Genomic DNA, 25,616 nt, shown 5'->3' on the forward strand with positions numbered 1-25,616 from the left:
GCCTTCCCTGGCCCAACAAGTGTAGATGACACTTTAGCAAAGTTTTCCAAGGGCGCGCTGAGAGTCCCTTCTCTGGTCGACAGCTCTCCTTGGCTTTTTCCTTCCACCATGCATTCATTCACTCAACAAACCTTTCCTCGGGGTACTTGTGCTTGCCAGACCGTAGAGCTTAAGGAAAACATCCAAGGCCCCACCTCGCAGGGGAGAGAGAGAATTTAAAAGAGCGAATAGGGGACCAGGGTTTGGGAGGTGAAAAGTGCGATGAAGGGATCAGTTCAGTTCAGTTCAGTCGCTCAGTCGTGTCTGACTTTTTTGCGACCCCATGAATCATAGCACGCCAGGCCTCCCTGTCCATCACCAACTCCCGGAGTTCACTCAAACTCATGTCCATCGAGTCGGTGATGCCATCCAGCCATCTCATTCTCGGTCGTCCTCGTCTCCTCCCGCCCCCAATCCTTCCCAGCATCAGAGTCTTTTCCAGTGAGTCAACTCATTGCATGAGGTGGCCAAAGTATTGCAGTTTCAGCTTTAGCATCAGTCCTTCCAATGAACACCCAGGATTGATCTCCTTTAGAATGGACTGGTTGGATCTCCTTGCAGTCCAAGGGACCTTAAGAGTCTTCTCCAGCACCAGAGTTCAAAAGCATCAATTCTTCAGTGCTCAGCTTTCTTCACAGTCCAACTCTTACATCCATACATGACCACTGGAAAAACCATAGCCTTGACTAGACGGACCTTGGTTGGCAAAGTAATGAAGGGACCAGAGCAGGCTAAAGGGCAAGTGGTGTGACACAAGCAGGAGTGGGCCTGGGGAGCTGGAGGAAACACCAAGGACAAGACGAGAAATCAGGGGAGTCAGAAAAGTGTGTCCCCAGGGGACTCCGTGAAGACTCGGGGCTCCATTCCCAGCGTAAGGGGACTGAGGCGGGAGTCTTGGGGGAAGCAAAGATCAGAACAGTGGTTGCCTGGGGGATAGTGGGATTAAGGAGTCGGGGGCTTCAGGCACAGCTGGTCTGGGCCTGGGGTCAAAGGTAGCCTGACAGAGAATGTACTGGATAATCGCAAAGACTAATAAACACCTCGCCTGCCTTCCTGTGCCCCTCAACCCCACTTTGAGCAGTGTCAACTTAAAAAAAGGTGCACAACTAGAAACTGAGGATTGTATTCAGTGGGCTTTATGCAGACTCAAACCCTAGAAACAGTCTCTAGGATAGCCCAGAGGGAGTGCTCCTAAGCGTGAGAGAGAGTGCTCCTAAGCCATAAAGGAGGGGCCAGGATATAGGTAGTTTTTGTAACAAAAACCCAAAAGTCCAACATCAGAGGATTCTTGTGAATTAAAGAAAAACCAGACAAGAGTCTGGGTTCATGGAAATCATTCCTTTGATGCGCACCTTAACCATCTAGGATCAGTATACTGTCCCCGTCCCCCACCAACCTGAATCCCCTCAGGGTGTAGTCAGTGGCTACAGTGGATGATGGCTTAATGTCCACTGCACAGGACATCCCAATGCTGGTGCCTGGACATATGGAGGGTTTGAGACCCTCAGGGCCTGGCTCTACATAGCTGTTGGACCCACTGGTGGGGGATCCTGGTGCCGGGGCCTTGGGTTCAGTGCTCTAGTCAGACAAGAAGTTCCTAGTAACTTTGAACAAGTGGCCTTGACAATTCTGCAGCAGGTCTTGCTACAGAGTCCCAGGGGTGGGCCTGTCCCTATGGTTGGGGAAGGGACAAAAGGAAATGCAGTGCCCTTTCTGTTTGCTTCTCCCCAGAGATTGCCGACAGAGATGGAGGAATCCCGAGAACCGGGATGGACTTTTGATGAGGCCAGAATTACTTCCCCTGCCCAGTCACCTTATCAGAGGGGCTTCAGAGACCACTCTGGCCACTCCTGAATGGCAGCGCCACTCCTGGATGGGTAATATATTGTATAATTAGGAAGCAGAGACATTACTTTGCCAACAAAGGCCCGTCTAGTCAAAGCTATGGTTTTTCCAGTAGTCACATATGGATGGGAGAGAGTTGGACTATAAAGAAAGCTGAGTGCCAAAGAATTGATGCTTTTGAACTGTGGTGTTGGAGAAGACTCTTGAGAGTCCCCTGGGCTGCAAGGAGATTGAACCCATCAAGCCTAAAGGAAATCAGTCCTGAATATTCCTTGGGAGGACTGATGCTGAAGCTGAAACTCCAATACTTTGGCTACCTGATGCAAAGAACTGACTCATTGGAAAAGACTGATGCTGGAAAAGAGCAAAGGCAGGAGGAAAAGGGGACAACAGAGGATGAGGTGGTTGGATGGCATCACCGACTCAATGGACATGAGTTTGAGCAAGCTCTGGGAGTTGGTGGTGGACAGGGAAGCCTGGCATGCTTCAGTCGATGGGGTTGCAGAGTTGGACACGACTGAGCGACTGAACTGAACTGAACCCGTTTAATTATTTGTCTTGTTCACAGCGGTTTGGTGGGCCTAGAGTGTGCATTTCTGCATCCCCCACACCCTAATAAATATTCCTCGAATGAATTATATTCGTGTATAGGAGATCCAACCAGTCCATTCTAAAGGAGATCAATCCTGGGTGTTCATTGGAAGGACTGATGCTAAAGCTGAAACTCCAATATTTTGGCCACCTCATGCAACGAGTTGACTCACTGGAAAAGACTCTGATGCTGGGAAGGATTGGGGGCGGGAGGAGACAGGGACGACAAGAGAATGAGATGGCTGGATGGCATCACCGACTCGATGGACATGAGTTTGAGTGAACTCCGGGAGTTGGTGATGGACAGGGAGGCCTGGTGTGCTGTGATTCATGGGGTCGCAGAGAGTTGGACACGACTGAGCGACTGAACTGAACTGATATAGACCACACCCCCCTCCACACACACACTCTAAAATTCCTTGAACTAAAAAAGGCAGAGGCACCAGAGATCAAATTGCCAACATCCGCTGGATCATGGAGAAAGCAAGAGAGTTCCAGAAAAACATTTATTTCTGCTTCATTGACTATGCCAAAGCCTTTGACTGTGTGGATCACAGTAAACTGTGGAAAATTCTGAAAGAGATGGGAATACCAGACCACCTGACCTGCCTTTTGAGAAACTTTTATGCAGTTCAGGAAGCAACAGTCAGAACTGTACATGGAACAACAGACTGGTTCCAAATAGGAAAAGGAGTACGTCAAGGCTGTATATTGTCACCTTGCTTATTTAACTTATATGCAGAGTACATCATGAGGAACGCTGGGCTGGAAGAAGCACAAGCTGGAATCAAGATTGCTGGGAGAAATATCAATAACCTCAGATATGCAGAAGACACTACCCTTACGGCAGAAAGTGAAGAGGAACTCAAAAGCCTCTTGATGAAAGTGAAAGAGGAGAGTGAAAAGCTTGGCTTGAAGCTCAACATTCAGAAAACAAAGATCATGGCATCTGGTCCCATCACTTCATGGGAAATAGATGGAAAAACAGTGGAAACAGTGTCAGACTTTATTTTTTGGGGCTCCAAAACCACTGCGGATGCTGATTGCATCCATGAAATTAAAAGACGCCGTCTCCTTGGAAGGAAAGTTATGACCAACCTTGATAGTATATTTAAAGCAGAGACATTACTTTGCCAACCAAGGTCCATCTAGTCAAGGTTATGGTTTTCCCGTGGTCATGTATGGATGTGAGAGTTGGACTGTGAAGAAAGCTGATCGCCGAAGAATTGATGCTTTTGAACTGTGGTGTTGGAGAAGACTCTTGAGAGTCCCTTGGACTGCAAGGAGATCCAACCAGTCCATTCTAGAGGAGATCAATCCTGGGTGTTCATTGGAAAGACTGATGCTAAAGCTGAAACTGCAATACTTTGGCCACCTCATGTGACGAGTTGACTCACTGGAAAAGACTCTGATGCTGGGAAAGGTTGGGGGCGGGAGGAGAAGGGGACGACCGAGAATGAGATGGCTGGATGGCATCACCGACTCAATGGAGGTGAGTTTGAGTGAACTTCGGGAGTTGGTGATGGACAGGGAGGCCTGGCGTGCTGTGATTCATGGGGTCGCGGAGAGTCGGACACGACTGAGCGACTGAACTGAACTGAATTATATTCATGTATATAGACCACACACATACATACACTTTCGACAAACGGGTCTTCCCAGGTGGCTCTAGTGGTAAAGAACCTGCCTGCCAGTGCAGAAGAATAAGAGATTGAGGGCTCAGTCAGTGGATTGGAAAGATATCCTGGAGGAGGGCATGGCAACCCACTCCAGTATTCTTGCCTAGAGCATTTCAAGGACAGAGGAACCTGGCAGGGTATAGTCCGTGGCGGTCACAAAGAGTGGTACACTACTGAAGCTACTTAGCACCTGTACATAAAGACAAAAATCATTTCACCCTCAATATGTTGTTGTACTGGAAGTAGTACTGGGAGAAACGCCGACTCACTAAGCGTGATCTGAATCGTGTACATCTGATTCGCTAGACTGTGCTCTCCACGAGGAGTGGGGCCCGGAACCCAACGAGCACTGAACAGGTGCCCTAGAAAACCCGGATGTGTCCCCTCCGCAAGTGCGCGCCAAGCTCCAAGTGATTCCCCACCGCACGTGGGACTCGGTGGGGCTGGGCCTGGACTACGCTTCCCGGCGCTCCTCGCGCGCCCGGGGCGGGACGGGGCTGAAACTGGGGGCGGGGCGACTTTATAGGGCGGGGCCGGTGGGCCGGGGGCGGGGCCGACTACAAAGCCCGGGGGCAGGCGCTGAGGCGCAGAGTGCCCGCAACGCCGGCAGGAGCGCAGCGCAGCGCAGCGAGGCGTGCACGGCGGGAGCGGCCGGCGCGTGGACGGGCCCGGCGGCTAGACCGGCGCCCCTGCTGCCCTGCTCGCCCCCCGACCGCCCCCAATGAGCGCAGCCCCACGCGGCCCGGGTCCGTAGGCGGCGGGGCGCCCCCCATGCTGCTGCAGCCCGCGCCGTGCGCCCCGAGCGCGGGCTTCTCGCGGCCCCCGGCCGCCCCCGGCGCCATGCACGGCTCGCAGAAGGACACCACGTTCACCAAGATTTTCGTGGGCGGCCTGCCCTACCATACCACCGACGCCTCGCTCAGGAAGTACTTCGAGGGCTTCGGGGACATCGAGGAGGCCGTGGTCATCACCGACCGCCAGACGGGCAAGTCTCGCGGATACGGCTTCGTAAGTGGCCCCGCGGCCGGGCGCGCCCGCCCCGCACTTATCGCGGCCGGGGCGCTGAGTCAAGCGGCGGGCGCACGCCAGCCCCGGGCTCCTCCCGCCGGCTCGGCACCTGCTGACCCTTCTCGGGCTGCAGCCGGTCCTGCCCCTGTCTCCCTGCCCCCACGCCACGCCGACTTTAAAAGGGAGAGCCGCTCTGTTCAGTTAGGACTCTTCTAAGTTAGTGGAGAAGTTTTGGGGACAGCCGGCTACTTTTTGGCACTTCCTGGAGCAACAAGCGAGCGAGGAACAGGACTTCACCCTGGGGCACCTAGGAGCCTTTGAGCAACCCGTGCTTTATTTTCCAGCAACTCCCACAGACACCCCAAACAACCTAAGTCAGAGTCGGCCTGAAGACACTTCTCTTACTTCTTTTCTAACTAGGGTGTCCCCAAACCCCTCCCGTGAGGAAATTGGTGGTCCCCACGGGCCGGGTAGGCCAAGCCAGGACCTTTCCCTCCTTTCGGGTTTCGCTGTCCTCCCCGGGGATTGTTTTTGCCCTTCAAGGCCGCGTTTATTAGCACTTGAACTCGGAAGGAGGAGCTGGGGTCCAGGGGCAGCTTTGGGGTGGGGGTGCCTAGGCTGGACGGGGGCTGGGCAGATGCCTTGGGTAGCAGGCACCTGGGGTCAGGGGAAGTGAATGCCGGCGTGCCTGGGCTCTAGAGCCCACTCTCTGCTTCCACCACCTTCCGGGGAAGCCCCTGATGCCTCTGTGCTCCTCCAGGTGACTATGGTCGACCGGGCAGCCGCTGAGAGGGCTTGCAAAGACCCTAACCCAAACATCGATGGTCGCAAGGCAAACGTGAACTTGGCCTATCTGGGTGCTAAGCCGCGCAGCCTCCAGACGGGTGAGAGTCTGTGCTTTCCTTCCCTGTGCTTCTGGTTGCTATATTCAGCCTCGGTATCTGTGGGGTGGAGGAGGCCCCCCCCACCCCCCCACCGCCCTGCTCCAGGAGCAGCAGTCGGCTGTCATGTGCTCCAAGAGAGCCGTCACAGGGCCATCATCCCCCAGCTTGGAAGTAGAACCCCTTCCTCCCGCCGGGTGTGTGGCGGGACAGGGCAAGGAGGGCGGGTCACCCGCTTGTCAGCTGTCCTCACCGGAGGGAGGAAGTGGGTTCCAGAGCTGGAGGTCGGGAGGACGCAAGCCTAGCGGCTGCTGCCCCTCAGCTCCATGGGCCCCCTTTGGCTGGGAGTTCTGGGGTACAGGTGGAGGTGGCCAGGAGGGGAGAGAAAGCTGTTTACCCCTCTGGACTAGAGGTGGAGGGCTGTGGGGGTCTTCCCTGGGTGAGGCTGGGCCCCTCCCTAACTGGTCTCTCATTTTAGGCTTTGCCATCGGTGTGCAGCAGGTGCCCCCTACTTTGATCCAGCGTACTTACGGGTGAGTGGATGGGGCCAGGGCGGCGCACAGCCCTTGGAAACTAGGCCAGGGGGCCATGGGCTTCCTGGGTCTCCCCGTGCAGGTGGCCCTCGGTCTGAGGGAGCCTCTCACCCCAGGACCGCCAACCCCCTGGCATTGTTGGCACTGTCTGCAGCTCCATTTCTCTGTCTGAGACCCGTCACTTGCTCCAATCTTTCAGAAGTATGGTTGTGTTGTGGGAGTGGGAGGGGTTCAGCTGGGAGAAGGGAGAGAAGGCAGATTGCATTTCTCTGCCCCCGGCAAAGGCCACACTGAAGAGAGATGGGGAACATGCGCTCTGGAGCCTGCGGGCTTGAATTCAGGTCCTGGCTTCCCCTTATTGGTTGTGTGCCTCAGTTTCCTCACCTGTAAAATGGAATAGTGATAGCACCTCTGAGTTCTGTGGGTGGAGGCCAGGCAGGTAGGTGGGCATGCTGGAAGTGTTTACCGACCAGGAACCGGGCCAGGCTCTTCTGAGGGCGCCTCTCTGACCTGCTCCAGTGCCCAACAGATGGCGGCAGCAGGTCACTGCCAACCGGTCCGGTGTTTGTGAAGCTGCAGCAGGTGAGCTGGGATCAGGGCCAGATGTCTCCACCCAAGTGGGCTCAGCCTGTGGGCCTTTTGTCTGATGTGCTTTGGAGTAGCATGTCTCACCCTCCTCTACTCGAAAAGGGCCTTCTTTCTTTTTTTTTTTTTTAAAGCCTCTAATAAGGCCTGGCAGCTGTTTGGGAAAGGACACAAACTTTAGATGCACAAAGGAGCCTGCCGTACTGGCTGACTTCTCAGCCGCTTGATTGATGTCGGCTCTGTGCTCTGGTGTGGGGAATATGCTGATTACGATGGGAGGTTTGTGTTGGGGGGCCATTTATAGAACAGGCAGCCCCTATTAGGAAGGTAGAACTTCTTAAGCTTATCAGAGATCAGATTCCAGGCCCAGTGTTTTGTGTTGAAAGTTGCAAATATGTGTGTGTGTATCTGCCCCAGAGACTTGATTTGATTGCTCACCTAGCTCACTGGGGTGGTGTGGAGCAGGTTGGGAGCTGGGCTGGGGTGGACTGGGCAGGTTGGCTGTAATTTGAGGCTCCTTGCCCTGACAGGCAGTCTCTGTGGCTGTCCAGTGCTTCCCCTCCTTGTGGATCAGAGACTGTGTGTGAGCCCCATGCCTTGTGTGTCCTCCTGGGAGGAAACCTGGAGGGCAGCCAGTAGTAGGGGACTCTGGTTTCCTTCCCACCCTGAGATCTGCTTCATCTGTGTCTGTAGGCGTCTGAGAAGGTGTTTGGAGAGACCCCCATCTTCCTGCTGTCACCCAGGTTCTTCCTGTTTGGGTTCAGGCCACACGGGGAGGGCGTTCCTCACTTCTCACAGTCCTGGTTCTGTTCCCTGGGGCAGGGGCTGGGACAGGGGCTAGCATTGAGATCCAGGTGTGAGCCTTGCATGCACGCTGCTCTCCTCTGCTTAAAATGCCTCCGTGGCTTTCCACCTGGGCCTGGGCTCTGTTCTGACCCATTATAGCGGCTTCTGGGACTGAGTCTCAGAGTCCTGATACTTGGGACTCTGGAGCCTGCGGACCTGGGTTCAAATCCTGGCTTTGTCACTTTACCGGTGGGGTTCTCCTTGATAAGTGATGTCTTCTCTTCCTGAGCCTTCCGTTTTCTCATCTGGAAAATGGGAATAATAACCACACAAGGCAGTGCTGGCTCACGGGGCCAGGTGCTCCACACCCTCGAGGCACTTCTCTGAGGTTGGGACGGACATCATCCTTCCCTCATAGGTGGGGAAACGGGCAAAGAGAAGTTAAGAACCGTTAACGACCCATCCAGGGAGGCTGAAGTGAGGGAACTTGAACTTCCACGAGCTGGCTCTGGACCTGTGCTCTCAGCCCCTGCTCTCTGGAGTGGGAGGTGGGAAGGGAGCCCAGACGGTTTCCCTCACGGTCCTCAGAGCGCTGACCACGGGACGGTGGTCAGGGGTCACTCAGATTTTACTGCCATGTGCTCCTGAGTGCTGGCGACAGTGTTTTGTAACTGAATCTGCTGGCCGGCCATTTAAGACCCATGACGATGCAGAGGCTCTATTTGTTGGTTGCCAAGGGGTGGAAGGATAGTCGACAAACAGGGACAAGGGGTCGGAGGGACGGTCCAGCTCTGTGTTTTCCAGCGGCTGGTGGATGGTCGCCTCCCACCAGGCCGTGCTGAGACCCAGGGGCAGGAAGGGCCTCGGCCAGGCTTTCGGGGTCAGCTGTCGCCTCCCACCGCCCACCCGCCTGGCTGGAGACTTGGGCCGTCAGCGTCCCTTTTGTCTTTACAAACAATTGGGCCCGGGAGCCCGGTCGGGCCTGACTCAGCGGTCAGTTGTGTCAGCTCCAGGCTGGCAGGGAGGCCTGGGCAGCCCAGGGTTTGCGAACCCATTAACCCCTCTCCTGCCCGGCGGAACTTTTCGCAGGCTTTCCAGGCCCACTCCTGTTCCCGGGGCAGCTCCAAAGACCCCAGACCCCCGACTCCTGGGCTCAGCCACTGCGGAATCCTCGCCTGGCCAGGGCATAAACATCGGTGTGGGAAGATTTGCCAAAGGACTTTGACGTTCTGTTTTCTGCCTGGGTTCCTCCTCCCCGGTTTATCTTTTCTTCAAGAACAGGGTCTTTCAGGGTCTACCTTGGGTGGGACATTTCTGTCACTTTTGTGATGGCTGAGGCTTGGGTCTGGAGAAGACTTCTTTGGGAGATGGCAAGTGGCAGGTCTCAGGGTGGACAGCTACAGCCAGAGACCACCCTGCCGAGCAGCCCACCGGGTGGGACAATCAGCAGCCTACAGGCACGGGTCCAGGCAGAGCATTGGGTCTGGCTCGGAAGGGGCTTCTTGGCTGGTGTCAGGGCTGTCTGACAGCCATCTGTCTGTCCAGGCTGGGCCTGAGGCCGGTAGGAGCTAAGGTGTGTCCTGGGCCCAGCTACGCTGGGAGCCTTTCCTTGGGGTATTTCTGAAGGGTTACCTGCTTTTCTAGGCTCATCTCCCCCCACCCCAACTTCTTAAGGGGGCCTCACTGTGTGCTTCATACCTGTCCACCACAAGCCCCCTCAGTGCTGGGTCAGGGGCAGGCCAAGCCCTCGGGTTGAGATGACAGGACAGGGTCCTGTGGCCATTGGGTGTCAGTTAGGCTTCGTGCCGGAGCGAGGCCCTGGGAGCCTGACTAGGCTCGGGATCAGGCCCATCCCCTTCTGCCCATCTTCAGGGTGGGGACTGTGTCAGTGCCACCTCGCAGGGCTGAGTGGGGATGGGCCCGTGCCTGTGTACAGAGCCGCACAGTGAGGGCCTGGCCCACGGGAAGATGGGTGCACATTGACTCATCTCATAGCGGCTCGGCCACATTCTGTTGCCCCTTCCACCTGTGCAGGTGCTGGGTGAGGGGAAACTTGCCAGAGCTGAACGTGCATGGCACAGGCACTGGAGCCTGAGTCGGGGGCTCCAACACACTCCCTTCTTCCCCGAGGCCCCAGCACCGCTGTCTGGCCAGCTCTTGGACAAGTCAGAGCCAGAACCCCCAGAACGGACCAGGGACTAGGATCTCCTCCCTCGACACCTGCATGCTCCATTTGGCTGAAGGTTTCCGGGCCCCCGCTCCGTCTCTGTGATGGTCTTCATTGCCCAGGTCGAGGCCCGCTGCCCTTGTTGTCATCAGGTCGTGGGTACCTACCCCCCAGGGGGTCTGAGTGGAGTGCCTGAGTCCCCAGAGTGGGAGGGGGGAGGCCACAGGGTGACAGGAAGATGTCTGTTTCTCAAAAGCGTGGAGCACACGGGACTGGGCAGAAGGGAATGAGCTGTTCCCAGAATGCTTTGTTCCTCAAGTATTTATTGAGCACCTGCTGGATACTTTGAAAGATGTGGTTGGTTCTCCGTCTCGCTTTCTGGCAGGGATGCCAGACCATTAGAAATCCGTCTGCGCTTGGGATGGGTGCAGCTGGACAGAGCAGCTGGCTGGCAGGGGGCCTCGTGGGGGCAGGACAGGCCTGTGTCGTGATGTAAGGGTAGGGAGGGTGATCTGCAAGTATGACAGTCATAGACTTGCACCCTAGGACACTTCCAGATGGTGAAATCAGAGCAAGGCCTGGAGCCAGCTAAGAGCAGCATGCCTGCTGTGGACTCTTGGGCTGGGTGGCATGTTGTGTTATGACACGTCACCACTGGGTACACTGCAGGGGGCCTCATGAACTGTAGCTGGAGAGCCTTGTTATCTCATGATATGACATAAAACCAGGGTAGTTGCAGTACCTAGAATAGGGGTCAGCAGCTGGGTAGGGGGCAGGGTGTGGGGGGCCAGCACCTTGGAGGTGTGGCAGGAAGTGAGGTCAGAGTGGAGGCTTTGTGGGGGGTGGGGGCGCACAAAGAGGAAGCTGGTATCCTCCCCGTGTGGCATCACGTGCCTTGTTTTTACTTTCAGGGTGTCTGGGGTGGTCCTGCCCCTCCCCACCCCGTTGCTTCCTGTTTGGCTCTCACTGGAGCGAGGTGTGGGCTGGCGCGTGGCCCTCCCCGTGGGTGCCCGTGCACACCTGTTGTTTGTCGCCGTCTGCTGTAACAGACACCGGCCTCCGGGTGGTTCTTGGGTTCTCATCCAAGGGCGAGCTCTCCGCCAGCCACGCTGGCCCTGGCAGGAGGGACCCTATACTAAGGGCTGCAGGGCTTCGTCCGGAAGCCTCGGGCCAAGGGGAGAGGCCCGACCACGGTCAGGCTGACGCGGGCATCCTGGCCCCATGGGTGGGGAGGAGTGTGGGAGGGGCGTCTCCCAGGTGGGCCAGGCCCTTCACGCTGCAGCGGGAAGAGGCCGTGTGAGGAGCCTGGGAGCCCCGTGACTTGCCTGGGTGACCCCTTGTTCTTGTGATGACCTTTCCTCTTCAAGTCTCCGGTTCCCCGGCTGCAGCGTGGATGTGATGAGTACTCTGCAGAGTCCTGCAGGGGCACCTGGATCATTCGCCCGACCCCTCCTACATCGCGGGTGGGGAGGAAGCCCTGCTGTCATTCATTCAGTTTGTTCAAAGGACGTTTGCCGGTTTGTGGCAGGTTGGGGTGAAGGGAACCCTGGTCCTGCTTGTGATTACAGGACTTTCTTTGGCAGAGGTGGTGACAGGTGCTCCTGGGGGAAAGGGAGCTGCCGATGGGAGGCTGGTATGACCAGTTGGAGGAAGTGGGAGATTGAGGGGAGTCACGGACCCAGCAGGGTGGCCTCAGCTCATGTAGGGCCTTAGTGGTCCAGGGGGGGCATTTGGATTTTACTCTGAGTCATGTGGGGCTACCGTGGGCCCTCAGCATGTGAGAGCCGAGTCACTTGCATCTTTAGAGCCTCTCTGGCTGCCAGGTGGGCCTGAACCACTGGGGCCTTGGTGGCCTGGACCAGTACAGGGGTGTGGAGTTATGGGATTCTGTGTACATTTAAAGAAGTACATTTAAAGAATGTACGAAAGAAGGGAGTCTAAGAGGATTCCAGAACATTGGACCTGTGCTCAACGGTGGTTTGATTGGCCTTGGCAGTGAGGGGAGGCTGCAGTCTGGGGGGAAGAGCCGGCTTTTGGGCTTGGACAGGTTCTGGTGGAGAGGGCAAGCTAGGGCCTGGCACTGCCCCACAGGAGACGCATCGCACCTGCTTTGATCCAGTGGCCCCAGAGAGCCTGGAGGCCCCCCTCTGGGAAGTCCTGGGGGGGCCCTCCCCAGCCTGAGAATCCTGAGTTGTACCCCAGCAGCTGCCGACTTCTTCAGCCCATCAGGGCAAACCTCCAGAGAACAGAAAAAGTGAAATGGGCTCATTTGCCTTTTTTATTTTTATTTTCGAGGGTGACCGTGCGTTTACAGAGTAAGCGCTTGGGACGGCCACCCATCCCTTTGCGCTGTGAGTTTCGCTCTGAGTGTGTGGGGTGTGAGGCCGTCTGTCTCCTGGCGCCAGCTCCCTCAGCTGCCCCCCTCCGCCCCCGCCTGCCCAGGAGTCCCCAGACCCTGCTGATCAGACCCCTCGACTTCTGCCTCCAGGGGTCCAGGGGAGGCTCTGTGCACCCTATGTCACCCTCGGTTTACAGACAGGGAAACAGGCCAGCGAGGGCCGAGGGGCTGGGGCACCCGCGGCCAAGATCCAGACTTGGGGTTCTCAGTCCTACACCCCAGTCTCCATCAGCCTGAGACAGCTGGGTCACTCCTGGCTAAGAACTGCTCACCCTGGCCACGTGGGTCCAGGCAGAGATCTCTGCCATCGTCCTTTCAGCAGGGGCTGCTCAACCTGAGCATGTGCCCCTCCAGGATGGTCTGGCCTTTTGAATCTGGCCAGCTGTAGCCCCCTCCACTTCCCACAATCTGGGATTTTGTGGGTTTGTTTTGTCCTGGTCCTGGCCTAGGCGTTGGGTCACCTGATTTTTAGGTTCTGATGCACTAACTCTCCTGCTTACTGGTTTGCTTTTCCTTCCAGGTCTCTGGTCTGCCCTCCATGGGGCTGGGCTGGGAGGGCCTTCTGTCCGTTCTGGCTGGATGGGCTGTTCTTGCTCTTCCTCAGGCTCGAGGAGGAGGGGTCACTGGTGCTGCTGAGGTCCCTGGGGGTACGGACAGGGGGCAGTCCCAGCCCCCAGGATGGTACTGAGACTGACAGGTGTAGAGTCAGACTTGAACGGAGGCTGTGGTTCTTGCCTCCCCAGGGTTCATGGCTGTGAGTTGCCGAGCAAAGCTGTGCCGGCCCTAGTGGCCATTCCAGGTCAGGCTGCTGCTTCCGCTGCCTTCCAGGGGCCGAGACTCCCAGCCCAGGAAGCAGCAGGGCCCTGGAGCAAGCCCCTTTTTCACCCAGTGCCAGCAAGGCCCTTGGCTCTCGGCTGGTGCTGGCTAGGTGCTGGGGACCGAGCAGTCCAGGCCATGTCCCTGCCTTCGGGAAGACAGGTGGATGACAAAGTGGTTTGAGGCTGTAGGAAGGAAGTATGTGACCAGTGGTGGGCAGGAGGTGAGGGGGTGGTGGTCAGGAAAGGCCTCTGTGGAGGTAATTGAGCTGTGGGAAGGAGCCTGCCAGCAGCGGGAACAGTAGGTGCAAAGGCCCTGTGCACAGAGAAGCATGTCCAGTCTGGGGACAGAACGTGCCAAGCCTGTGCCCTTTTCAGAAGCCTGTAGATGGAGTACGTGGAGGCCAGCGGCACCTGATCTTTCTGAGGACTAGGTGGGGCGCCAAGGAGCCCGCTGGGCACGTGCACCCTGTGTCCTGGTGACAGGTGTCTGAGACGCCCCTCTTGTGTGGTGTGTGGGCCTGGGGAGGGATCCAGGGCGCTGTGCTCAGACAGGGCCAGCCGCTGGTTTGGCTGGGTTTTCCTTCTCACTGGAGATTCTGGTGGGTGAGTATGTGTGTGTGTGTGTTTGTTCCTTCCTGAGTGTTTGTGTTCATGTGCCAGCTCGGCTCCTTGGTTCCCGCCTGGCCTCCTTCCCAGCCCTCTGTGTGGGTTTCTGGTTGGGACAGTGGTTAGGACTCCTTGTATCGGCCTTCTGCCTTGTAGTTTACAGCAGGTCTTGACCTCAGCATGATGCTGGTGAATTCTTTGTGGGGGGACTGTCCTGTGTGCTGTGGAATGTTAGCAGTGTTCCCAGCCTCCACCAGTGGCACTCCCTGCCTGCCAGGTGACAACCAGAAATATCACATTCATGCCGAGTGACCCCTCGGGTGAAGTCACTGTGGCTGAGAAATGCTGGTCTGGTAGAGGATCTCTGCTCTCAAGCTCTGAGGTCAGCTTCTGCCAGACCCATTTTACAGATGGGAAAACTGAGGCTCATGGAAGCTCTGTTACTTGAATGCAGATCTGAGGGGCCCAGCCCCTTGTTGGGGGGAGTTTCACAGTTTCCTCCCCCTTGACTCTGTAGGGCTTGTGCAGCAGCAGAGCCCTACACTTGTGTCCTGGCTGTGTGACTGCCAGTCCCTTGGCCTCTTGGAGCCTAAGTTTTCCTGAGAAATGGGGCAACATCAGCACCTATTTTCTGGCTATGAAATGCTTCATATGTTATCTCTGGCTTTTCACAGAGTGGAGGGTGGGACAGGGTGCTTGAGGGACACAGATGAACAGACGCAGACTCAGAATGTCCCCGCAGGCCAGGAAATGGGAGCCCCCTTCCTTCCAGCCTGAAGCTTACTCGGCCACCATGTCTGAGCATCCCCAGCTCTGTGTTCCCCACGATGCCGAGAGTCGGAAACCTGGTGAACATGCTGACTTTCCTGGCTGGCACCCTTGCGGCACCCATGCCTTCTGGCAGGCATGGCCAGAATCCTGTCATTTCCGTGCCCTGGGTACATCTCCTGCGCGGACAGCTGGTGCCTGGTCTGGTGCCTGATGTGTACCTGCATCCCTGGGGGCCTGTCAGATGCAGGTTCCCAGACCCCATCAGACTTGACTGTCTGCTCTCTGAAGCAGGGGAGTCCTTGCCTGTGTTGGGAGAAGTTCTGGGCTCAAAACTTCCAGAACCTCACCCTCAGGAATGTCCTGGGGTTTCCGGAGCCTTGCACCGAGACCCACTCCATCATGTCTCCACTGGCTTCTCTTTAGGGAGGGGTCTGGACAGCTGGGGCTTCTCTTTTTTTTTTTTTTATAATTAGACTGAAAATAAAAGTGCTCCATGAAGGTGAAAAGAAAGTGTCTGTCACATAGTGAGTACCCAAGAAATAGATGCAGAATGTTGACCAGGTATTAGTTCCTGTCCTGCTTCTTTTTTTTTTTTCCCTGCCTGGATTTTAAAATGTACGATAGCTTTTAAAATTATCACAGTCTTGTGAAATAGATGGCACTGTTTGCATTGTTACCAATTTATTAAATTATCAAATTGTTAAGTTATTAACCTGAGACCCAAAAGGCAACTCATATACTTCATATCACATACGCTTTTAAATAAGGGACGTGTTTGCTCTGGATTCTCAAGTTCTCATATACTTCTGTGTAAATACTTAGGTAATTTCCTGCAGGCAGACTAGATACAAGGAATGGAACTGTTGGTGTGGCCCCTCTTCTGTCTTGGTGTCAGCACCGAGTGCCCCGCCCCTTCCCCATCCAGGGGCCTGGGCAAGGTGCCGTGTAGAGCCTCCACCCACTCATGTGAGGTCCAGTGGGGACAGCTTGTGCCTGATCAGGGTGGTACTTCTGCAGTGCACGGTGTGCCTGCATCCCCGGGGGCCTGTTGGATGCAGGTTCCCAGATGGACCAGGAGCTCAGGCTCTGGGCAGCTGCTCCCTCCTCCAAGAAGCCTCCCCTGACCACTCCCGACTCTGGTTCGCGGATTGGCATATTTGTGTGTCTCTCCTCCTCCTGGATTCCGAGCTATGAGAGGCCAGGGGCTGTGTAGTCTTCTTGCTGCTGTGTCCTTGCCCAGAGCACACCCACAGACAGGAGAGAAGCCTGGGGAGGCGGAGGTGGAATTCAAACCCAGGCCCTACTCCGTTCAGGGCTCTTGTTCCCACCAGAGAAGCAGGAGCGGGTGGACGGCAGAAACCCTTAATAAGGGAGGGAATGCTTGGCCTGGGGCCAGTGTGCAGGTTCCTACAGGAAGCTGTCTGACCTCCTGAGAAGCAGGAGTGGGTCGCCATGGCAACCATAGGGGTGCTGCCACCTAGGAGGGCAAATAGCAGGGATGAGGGGATCCAGTGTGAGAACTTCCTGGCCAGGGGCACCTGGAGCTCCTCTGGGACTGGCCAGGTGTGCCCAGGCACTTACCCCTAGGGAGGGTTTGCTGCTGTGTCCACGAGGCTATGGTACCCATCCCCACCTCAGTTCTGCCCTCACTGGATGGTTCACCCGTGGCTCAGGATTGCTTCTTATGTGTGTGCTTTTATTGTGGTAAGGTGTGAGGAAGTGCTCAGTCACTCAGTCCTGTCCAGCTCTGCAACCTTGTGAACTGTAGCCCACCAGACTCCTCTGTCCATGGGATCCTCCAGGCAAGAATACTGGAGTGGGTTGTCATACCCTCCTCAAGGGGAATCTTCTTGACCCGTGAATCGAACCCACATGTCCTGTGTCTCCTGCATTGGCAGACAGGTTCTTTACTGCTGAATCACGAGGAAAGCCCTGCGGTAAAGTACCCATAACCTAAAATCTGCCGTTTTAGGGCATTGAGCATTTTCACAAAGTTGTGTGTTCATCAGCACAATTGGATTCAGAACTTCTGCGTCACCCAGGAGACGACCACATAGCACCCCTCCCCTCTCCTGCTTCCTGGAGCCCCTGCACTGTGACCACTTTCTCTCTGGACTCGCTTCTGTGGAGGTTTCCATGAGTGGAATTGTGCAGTCCGGAGCCTTTCACTTCTGGCTTCTTTCAGCCAGCGTCATGTCCTCAAGGTTCATCCACTCAGCGGTGGTATGTGTCAGCGTGTTACTCCTTTTTATGGCAGAATAACATTCCTTGGCATGCATACACCACAGTCTGGAAACCCATTCATCCTTGGACAGGAGCTTGCATTGATTCTCCTCTGTGGCTGGTGCGAATAACGCTTATCTCTTAACTGTGCCCGTGAGTCCGTTCACCTCATAGAGATACCCAGACACACATGCACCAACTGCCCGCCCAGCTATCCCCCCCACAGTCCCCTTCCCCGCCTTTCCTTTGCATTCAAATCATCGGGCCACATAAAGTTGCTGTCAGTCAACTTCTTGGACCCATAAAAATGGCAGTTTCATACGATTCCACTTCACCCATCCTTAGCACTGGTATAAACACACATTTGATTTTTTTCGTGAACATTGTCACCGTTCAGTATAAATATAACAGTTTTGAATAAACAGCACATCTGTTCTGTGGCCTGGTTTTCTCTCCTGGCAGCGTGGAGAGGGAGTGGCTTGAGGTTGAGATTGGACTTTGTCCCTCTGCCCTGGTTGGTCTGGGGGACCCCGGGTGCTGCTTTGGACCAATGGATGACACTGGGGTTTCTCTGCTTTTTCTTTGTTCCCAAGGGGGAGGCCGGGACTCACTGAGCCCCGTCTTTTTTCAGGAGCAAGGGCTCCCGGATGCTGAGGGGCCCAGCAGGGGAGGGAACCTGGCTTCCAGGGCCCTGCTTGCTGTCCACTTGCTGTCCCCCAGCTGCCCCAGTTTCTGGCCCTGCCATGCCTGCGGGATTCCCAGGAGGGAACATTTTCCCTTTTGCTTTTCAGGCAGCTTCTCTTTGAAATGGAAGGGCGGCAGGACAGGGTTCCTAGGCCTGTCTTACAGGTGTAGAGGCCCCGTCCTGTGTACCTCGAGCAGGTCTGAGAGGAGGACGAGGAGCTGATGCCCCGCCCTGGTGGCTCTGCCCACCCCTGCTGTGGGCACTGCTGCAAGCTGGCCATGGGCCTTAGCGCTGGCTGGCAGAGCAGGCGCCTTTCTGAGCCTCACTTTCCCCTTTAGTGATGTGCAGGATCACCCCTGTGGTGGAAGGCTGGGTGTGCGGCATGCACAGCACCCACAGTGGGCAGCCTGCCAGGTGTGATGAATGCCAGGTGCAGGTCACAGCTCTCAGACTGATGCCCAGGGGCCACATCCCGTTCCCTCCACTCTGGTACTATGGGCGAGGTGCCTCTGAGCCCAGTGTTTCTGTTGTAAACTGAAATAATTATGATAGCCACCCTAGGGAAAGGTTCACCAGTTAGTCTTATGTGAGACGTGGCCACTGGGCTGCGGAGCCCTGTCCCTAAGGCTTGGCCATCATCTTTGCTCTTAGTACCACCATCTGGTTATACTTGCATTCATTGTTTTCTTCGTTCACTCAACAAGTGAGCCCGTGCTGGGGGCCAAGGTCTGTGTTGTCAATTCATAGGTGGCCGACGTTTTAGGGGGTGGAGACAGCTGTGGGAAATAAGTGAGTTGTGTGGGTGTCACTTGGGGGCATGGCAAGATGCTGGAAGATGAATAGGGAAGTGGGGGTGGGAACAGGGCTGGCTTCTTGGACCTGTGCCCTGGGTGATCACACAGGGACTTGTGCTCAGAAGGGCCCGTGCTGGGTTTGATGTGCTGGTTCTGAAATTGCTAATCATTTTTAAACTCCCTGTGGCCCCCAGGTCATGTTGTTGCTCCTGTCAGGAATGGATGGTGTTTGGGTTGTAGGGTGGTTTGAGGGGGGTTCCTGGAGGGGTTCATTGAGGAGATATTTTGAGTGCAGACTTGACGAGGGGAGGTGGGAGCCCTGTGGGTCGCTGGGGAGAGTGCTGTGCAGGTGGTGGCCATGGCCAGTGCCACAGCCCTGCGGTGGGAGCAGCCTTATTGCTCCGACTGCACCCATTTTACAGATGAGGAAGTGGAGACATAGGAGGGTGACACAGCATCGCCCAGCAGTCCCAGCTCCTCCACTCCACCCTGTAGCCAGCTGTGTTCCCTGCTCTGTCACCTGACCCTGACCCTCTCTGCTTGGCCCTGCAGGCTGACTCCCCACTACATCTACCCACAAGCCATCGTCCAGCCCAGCGTGGTGATCCCGGCCGCCCCGGTGCCACCTCTGTCCTCGCCTTACATCGAGTACACGCCGGCCAGCCCGGCCTATGCCCAGTACCCGCCGGCCACCTATGACCAGTACCCGTACGCCGCCTCACCCGCCACAGCCGCCAGCTTCGTGGGCTACAGCTACCCGGCCGCCATGCCCCAGGCCCTCTCAGCCGCGGCTCCCGCGGGTACCACCTTCCTGCAGTACCAGCCTCCGCAGCTGCAGCCTGACCGGATGCAGTGAGGCTGCCCCCGCCTGCGACCGTGGCCCTGCCATTGGGGGCTGGGCGGGCGCCAGCCGGGTCCAGGGGTGCAAACCCACCCCTGGGCCTTGGGGGACCCCGTGGGACCCCGCCGGCACCCTGGATGGCCCAGATACCACTGCTCTTTACACCTGGGACGTCATGTCTTGAGGGAGGACTTGAATGACCGAAAGCTAATCGAAGATCAGCCTGAATGTCGCACATGCACCGTCCCCACCCTCCCACACCCTAGGAGCCCGCAGGCGGTCCCCCCAGCACCCGGTGGGGTCTTCTGGACCCTCCGTAAACCCTGACCACCCTCTGGGTCCCGTTCAGAGAGGCCTTAATACTCCAGGGAAGCCCAGGATTGCAAAGTGCATTGACTGTTGTCCCTCCACCCGCATGACTGTGAACCGCAGGTAGGGGGCTCTCCCACCCCCAGAATTCCCATTATCTAAATGCTGGCCCGGGGGCAGCCCCCGCAAGGCTCCCAGTGTGGCAGGGCCCCCGGTGATGGGGCAGCCAGCCGTGGTCCGTTCCATCGAAGCACGTGGCTCTTTTTCTTATCATTGTTGTTTTGCTACTAAGATGATTTCAGAGTTTCAGTCTATTTTTTCAATGGAGACTCCCATCACCAAGAATACGAAACCTGTTTTTTTGACTTTGAGACTCGCTTTGGTCCATGGCTCGTCCGCCTAAAGAGATGGTGGTGGTGGTTTTCTGATAAGTGTCTGCCAGCTCGAGCTCCTCGGAGGTGGGCATCTTGACAGTGAGTTGTCTTAAGCTTGGCCCGCTCCCCGAGGCCGTGAAGAGGGTGCTGGCTGAGGGGCTGGACCACCACATCCTGGCCGGCTGGCAGATTAGAGGCTCAGAGCACAGGGTGGTCCCCATCCCACCCCCCCACCCCCATAGTGTCGCCTGCTGTATACAACCTGCGGGTTTGAGCTGAGACATGTCTGCCTGCCTTGGTAGCTCAGGGAGAGGAGGTGGTGGTTCACACACACCTCGATGGGGCCCCGCCCTGGAGGAGCAGGGGAGAGATGCGGGGCGGGTGGGCCGGAAGGTTGGGGGCACTGGGGTGCTCCTTCAGACCTACCTCAGGGACGCGGGAGGCCTCGGGGCTAACGTACGTGGGCTTCGCTGCACGCCTGGTGCAGAGTCAAAGCCCAGAAAGTAAAGGTAGCTAATATTATAATAATATTTTTATTAGAATGTTCTGATTATAAAAAATAAAACTTGTTTTCTTTAAAGAAAAAGTGGGTCTGTGGTTTTTTTCCCCTCAAAGGGGGCGCCTCTGACCTCCACAGTGACCAGGCTCAGCATTGCTGATGTGCTGGGAGCAGGGCCCTGGGGGCAGAGGCCAAGGGGTTGGGGAGGGTGTTGTCATTGATGGCGCCACTGGAGCCCTGTGGAAGAGAAAGTTGGGTGCTACTGGTGGAACCTGGGCAGAGGAGCAGGTATCCAGGCCACCCACCCTTGGGGCACTGGCAGCCAGACACAAGTCAGGGTGGAGAAGAGACATCTAGGGTGTGTGAGTCAGGGGGTCCCATCTCAGGGGAGTCCCAACCTCTTCCACCACCCACCTGCAGCCCTGTCAGCGGTGGGAGATCATGGGGGCCTTCTGGAAGGAATGTGAAGGCTGGAGAGGGAGGTTCATTTGCTCGTTCCCTCAATTGCTCCCTCATTCGTTCACTCCAAGAAATTGTTCTGTGCCAGGTCACATGCAAAGCACTGGGAGTAGTCATAAACAAAGCACACAGTCCTGCCTGGGGGGTTATAGTCTAGTAGGGACACACAGCAAGCATGCAAAGCAGTGAGGGAGATGCAGGAAACATGCAAATGCAGTGATTTCACATACCGGTCAGGATATTACCAGGTGATGGAGGACGAGGCCTGGGTGCTAGGCAGAGGAACAGCAGGCGCCAAGGCCCAGGTGGCTGGAGAGGCTCATGAGGGGAGGCAGGGAGGCAGGTGAGCGTAGGAGGTGGCGGGGCTGAGGGGCAGCAGAGACCAGTGAGCATGCTGTGAGCACAGTCTGGGTTGGGGGGAGGGGTACAGTGCAGAGACACCTGCTGCCTGGCGAGCTCAGCACAGTGCGGTTGATGCCCTGGGGGACGGGAGGGGAGACACCAAGGGCAGCTGGATGGAGGGGTGCCTCCTGGTGATCTGGGGAAACAAGGTGGGTGCTCCTGGTGGGGAGGCCAATCTGAGCAGAGCTCAGAGGTCGGGGGTTGGCCTACTTTGGGACAGTCTCCAGGCACCAGGCTGCTTGTCCTCCCGGACCTTGCAGAGCTTGTACGTCTGTGCCATCTCCCCCATCCACCTCCTGCACAGTAGGCGAGCCAGGCTCCCTCTGGTCTCTCCGAACTCCTCGCTCCTGTCTCTTGTCTGCCCACTCCTTGCCCCCTCCTCTGTTTCCAGCCCTGGTGCAGCATCGCCTTCCTCTCTCCTGGACCCTTGCAGTGGCCCCTTCGCTGCTTCTGCCCCCATCCTCTGGCGGTCCATGGTCTGCATCTTGCAGCCAGAGGGCCCTGTTTGACATCAGTGGGCTTCCCTGCTCCCCCAGCTCAGAACCCTTTGTGGCTCCCCATCATCCTCGAGGAAAAAGCCAAAGCTTTCACTGTGGTTGGAGAGGCCCCCACACCAGAGCCCACCACAGGACCTTTGCACTTGCTGTCGAATCCTCCAGCTTTTACCTGTTGGACGCTCAGCTTTCAGTGCATCTTTGTCCCTGCAGCCTCCTCTGGCCCCACCCTCAGTCCAGACAGCTGAACTGTGTCTGCTGTCTGGTGTAACCTCACCTGCCCCTGTCCCACCCCCATTGGAACACTGACACCAGGGGGGCATCTGCTTTGTGTCCTGTATGTCCCCCACATGGAGTGTTGTGCCAGGCACAGCAGGGAAACTGAGGCCTGCCGGCATTTGGAACTTGATTCTGGCGGAGGACACCAGCGGGAGTTTTGGAACCATCCATCCAGGCTGGAATGTGCTGGGCAGATCTGAGACGAAAGGAACTGGGGCCAGGGGAGGGGTGGGGCGGACAGAGGCCAGAGTTGCCACAGTGTCCGCAGGGAACAGGACAGATGATGCCTGGGGAACGTAGCGCCTGCCCAGAGCTGGGTGGTTGGGTCTGACCCCAGGTCTACCAACAACTCCACGTGGTCAGCCTTTGGCTTTGAAGCGAGATACTCACCCTGATTCAGGGAGGTGGCTTGAGGCAGACTGGGAGCCACCTTCCCTGTGCTCCTGGGGTCCCTGTGGGATTGCCTTGGGTCTGTTTCGGTCCCTTTGATTCTGAGATTTACAAATTCCCCCTTTCTGTGGTCCAGGCCCCCAGCCTCTGCCCAGGGAAGGGTCAGGGTTCCCGGTGTCAAGTCAGGTGAAATCCTGCCAGGCAGGGTTTCCTTGTCTCACCAGGGACCCCTGATGCCCCCTCACACCTGCTCCTGCCCCCTGCCTCTCTCCCTCTGGCTGGGTCTTAGTTTGCAAACACTGGCAAGGGGTCATGAAGGTCACCACGGGGCTCCCAGCTCCGAGAAGACATTTGCTGCTGTTGATAAGGGCTGGGGGGGCCGGGAGTGGGTGGCGGGTGCTGCCAGGGTTATCTGGAGGGCCACTCGCGGCCAGCCCATTTCCTGTCGCTATCGGCTGGTGGCAGCCTCTGGGACCGGCCTCGAGGCCTCATACACATCCTCCTGGGGTCCGGGACTGAGGGCTCTGGATGGTGGTAAACCCCTGAGAGCGAGCTTCTAGAGTCAGGGCACTCAGTGCAGGGCAGGAGCAAGCTGAGGGCGGCAGGAGGTGGTCTCTGCACATGGGATGCCCCGAAGATGATTATAAATGAGGACAGTAAATATGGCTGCCAACATCCACTGTGCTGACCTGGCTCAGGCGCTGGGGGCAAACGCTTTTCCTGGATGGTTAGTTACCCACGAGGGGACACTCAGATGGCCCTTTTGCTCAGATGGGGAAACTGAGACACAGAAGTGGAGTCACCACTGCCTGGGCCCCTGAGGCGTGGCGGTGGGAGGTGATCTGCCGTGGAGGTGAAGGGCCTGGGCCTGATCTGGGGTCCTGGGGCCCTCTGAGGCTGGCAGGGTGAGCTCAGCCAGGTCTCTGCCTCCCTGAGCCTTGCTGAGAAAGGGGCCACAACAGTCCCCCTGAGACCAGGGCTCTGTCCCTTCTCTGCTGCATCCCCAGCAGGCAGTGTGGTGAGAGGGGCCTCGGTGATTGGTTCAGGGTTAGGCATGTGAGCCAGTGTGGGTCAATGGGAGTCAGTTCTGGATTCCTACTGGTCATCTTGGGGGAAGGAAGCTGCCTGTCTGCTGGGGAGCCAATCTGGGAGCAGATAAGCCTGGAGCTGCTGGGGTGGGGCGAAGGCATGGGGTGGAGAGGCAGGACTGTGTGTGCCTATGAAGAGACCACACTAGGGAAAGCAGAGCTGGGGAGTCAAGACAAGGTCTCAGTGACATCTATCGGGCCCCTCAATCCAGCTGGGCCTGAATTAGACCCTGGACTTCCCCATTATTAGGGCTAATAAATTTCCTTTTTCACTTACCCCAATTTAATTTTATTTTTTTCTGTCCTTTGCAATCAAGACTCTGGATATATCCAATCTCAAAGGGTCTGCATTACTTAAAATTAGGCTGTGATATACAATGGCAACCCACTCCAGTACTCTTGCCTGGAAAATCCCATGGACAGAGGAGCCTGGTAGGCTGCAGTCCATGAGGTCGCTAAGAATCGGGCATGACTGAGCGACTTCACTTTCTCTTTTCACTGTCATGCATTGGAGAAGGAAATGGCAACCCACTCCAGTAGTCTTGCCTGGAGAATCCCAGGGACAGAGGAGCCTAGTGGGCTGCTGTCTATGGGGTCGCACAGAGTTGGACACGACTGAAGCGACTTAGCAGCAGCAGCAGCAGCATACAATAAAAAAAAAAAAAAGTAACAGTGGTTCTTAGCAAGTTACAAGTTCATTTTTTTGTTTTTCTCATGTAAAAGCAATCTGAAACAGAAGGTCCAGTGTTTAAATGAGAGCTCCAGTCATCAGAATCAGGCTCCTTCTAACTTCCAATGGCACTATTTTAGTGCATGGTTTACTTTCTCAAGACATCGCATGAAACAAGGTGGCTGCCAGAAATCCAGCCATCACCTCAGAGTTCTAGACAGAAGAAAGAAGGAGGAAAGTGAAAGGAATACCTCAAGCTGGGAGTTCCCAAGGAGGTTTCACAGAAACTGCACATTTCTCTTCCATCTCACTGACCAGAACTTAGTCACATGGCCACACTCAACCAGGAGGGGCGGGTGGGTAATGCAGGTGTTTAGCTGGATTTTTACCTGCAATACAGAAAGCCTTTTGTTACTAAGGAGGAGGGTGGGACTGTCCATCATGCAGTTTCTGTCTCAGACTCTCCCGGCAGTTAACTGTGAGTCCAGGCTACTAACGTCCCATTCACAGGGGCTTTGTGCTCACTGTACTGACTCAGTCCCTGAGCTGGGTCTGTCATCGTCATACCCAGTTCTCACATGGAGAAATTGGTTCTCAGAGGGTGCACAGAACTTGCCCAGGGTCACCCGGCTCCCCAGGGGCAGTTCTGAGATGGCAGCTGAAGTTTCTGCCTCATCGTGTTGCTCAGGTTTGGTGAACAGTCATCATGGGGCATCTGAACCTTGTGTAGGACTTGCGGCCCAAGGTGCTTTCACATTTAGGGTCCTTGAATCGGGTGCTGCCCTGGGTAGACCATTTGAAGTTCTCCCGTGTGCTGGCTCTATTCCTCCTGGTCAGCACCCTCCCACAAAGTGTGGGTTAATAGTCCCATTTTACAGAGAAGAAAACTGAGACTCAGAGCGGCTACGTGGTTGGTCCAGGCTTGGGTTTGTCTGTGATGTTGGCCTCTGGCTCTGTGGCCCCCGGGAGCTTGAGGTGGAATGTCTTGGCCAGGGCTCCAACCCAACCCTGCCCACAAGTTTCCTCCAGGCAGGCAGACCCCACTAGGCCAACATGTTGCAGTGCAAAGGACTAGATACTTGAGTACCTCTGGCTCTGGCTCTCCTCGTCACTGCTTGTCCCTAGGCAGTAACTGGGTCATGATCACCTGCACAGTGTGATCACCACGGTCCTCTCCCCAGACCACCACTAGGATGAAAGAGGGTGACTTAGGTAAAGTGCTCAGTGCTGTGGGGCAGGCGCCCGGCTCCCGAAGCCTCAGCCCTGTGCCCGTGGGGAAGCTGAGCAAGCAGTGGAGGGTGGAGGTGAGAAAACCACCCCAATTCCTGTGAAAGCCGCCCGCTGCCTCTAAGGGTCCCACCTGTGGATGAAGGACCCCATGTTTCCATCAAATGAGGCACAC

General features: G+C 56.4%; 1 protein-coding gene across 1 annotated transcript; it reads left to right on the forward strand.

Annotated features, from left to right (window-relative positions):
- Positions 1-4,730: 4,730 nt before the first annotated feature.
- On the forward strand, positions 4,731-20,519 carry RBM38 (RNA binding motif protein 38). Its single transcript, XM_055434378.2, has 4 exons — positions 4,731-5,162; positions 5,923-6,046; positions 6,522-6,576; positions 18,962-20,519. The coding sequence occupies exons 1-4, from the start codon at positions 4,926-4,928 to the stop codon at positions 19,263-19,265; spliced, it is 720 nt and encodes a 239-aa protein (XP_055290353.1). The 5' UTR covers positions 4,731-4,925; the 3' UTR covers positions 19,266-20,519.
- The last annotated feature ends 5,097 nt before the right edge of the window (positions 20,520-25,616 follow it).

The sequence above is a fragment of the Moschus berezovskii genome, chromosome 15 (assembly GCF_049115385.1).
Source record: "Moschus berezovskii isolate FMDL1 chromosome 15, NW_MosBer_1.0, whole genome shotgun sequence".
NCBI lineage: Eukaryota > Metazoa > Chordata > Mammalia > Artiodactyla > Moschidae > Moschus > Moschus berezovskii.

What these genes read in the sequence shown, in the direction of transcription:
- RBM38 (XM_055434378.2), top strand. Translation starts at nt 4,926, where the DNA reads ATGCTGCTGCAGCCCGCGCCGTGCGCCCCGAGCGCGGGCTTCTCGCGG. An exon ending in GCCGCGCAGCCTCCAGACGG is followed by an intron (nt 6,047 to 6,521) that starts GTGAGAGTCTGT and finishes CTCTCATTTTAG; the next exon opens with GCTTTGCCATCGGTGTGCAG. An exon ending in TTGATCCAGCGTACTTACGG is followed by an intron (nt 6,577 to 18,961) that starts GTGAGTGGATGG and finishes TTGGCCCTGCAG; the next exon opens with GCTGACTCCCCACTACATCT.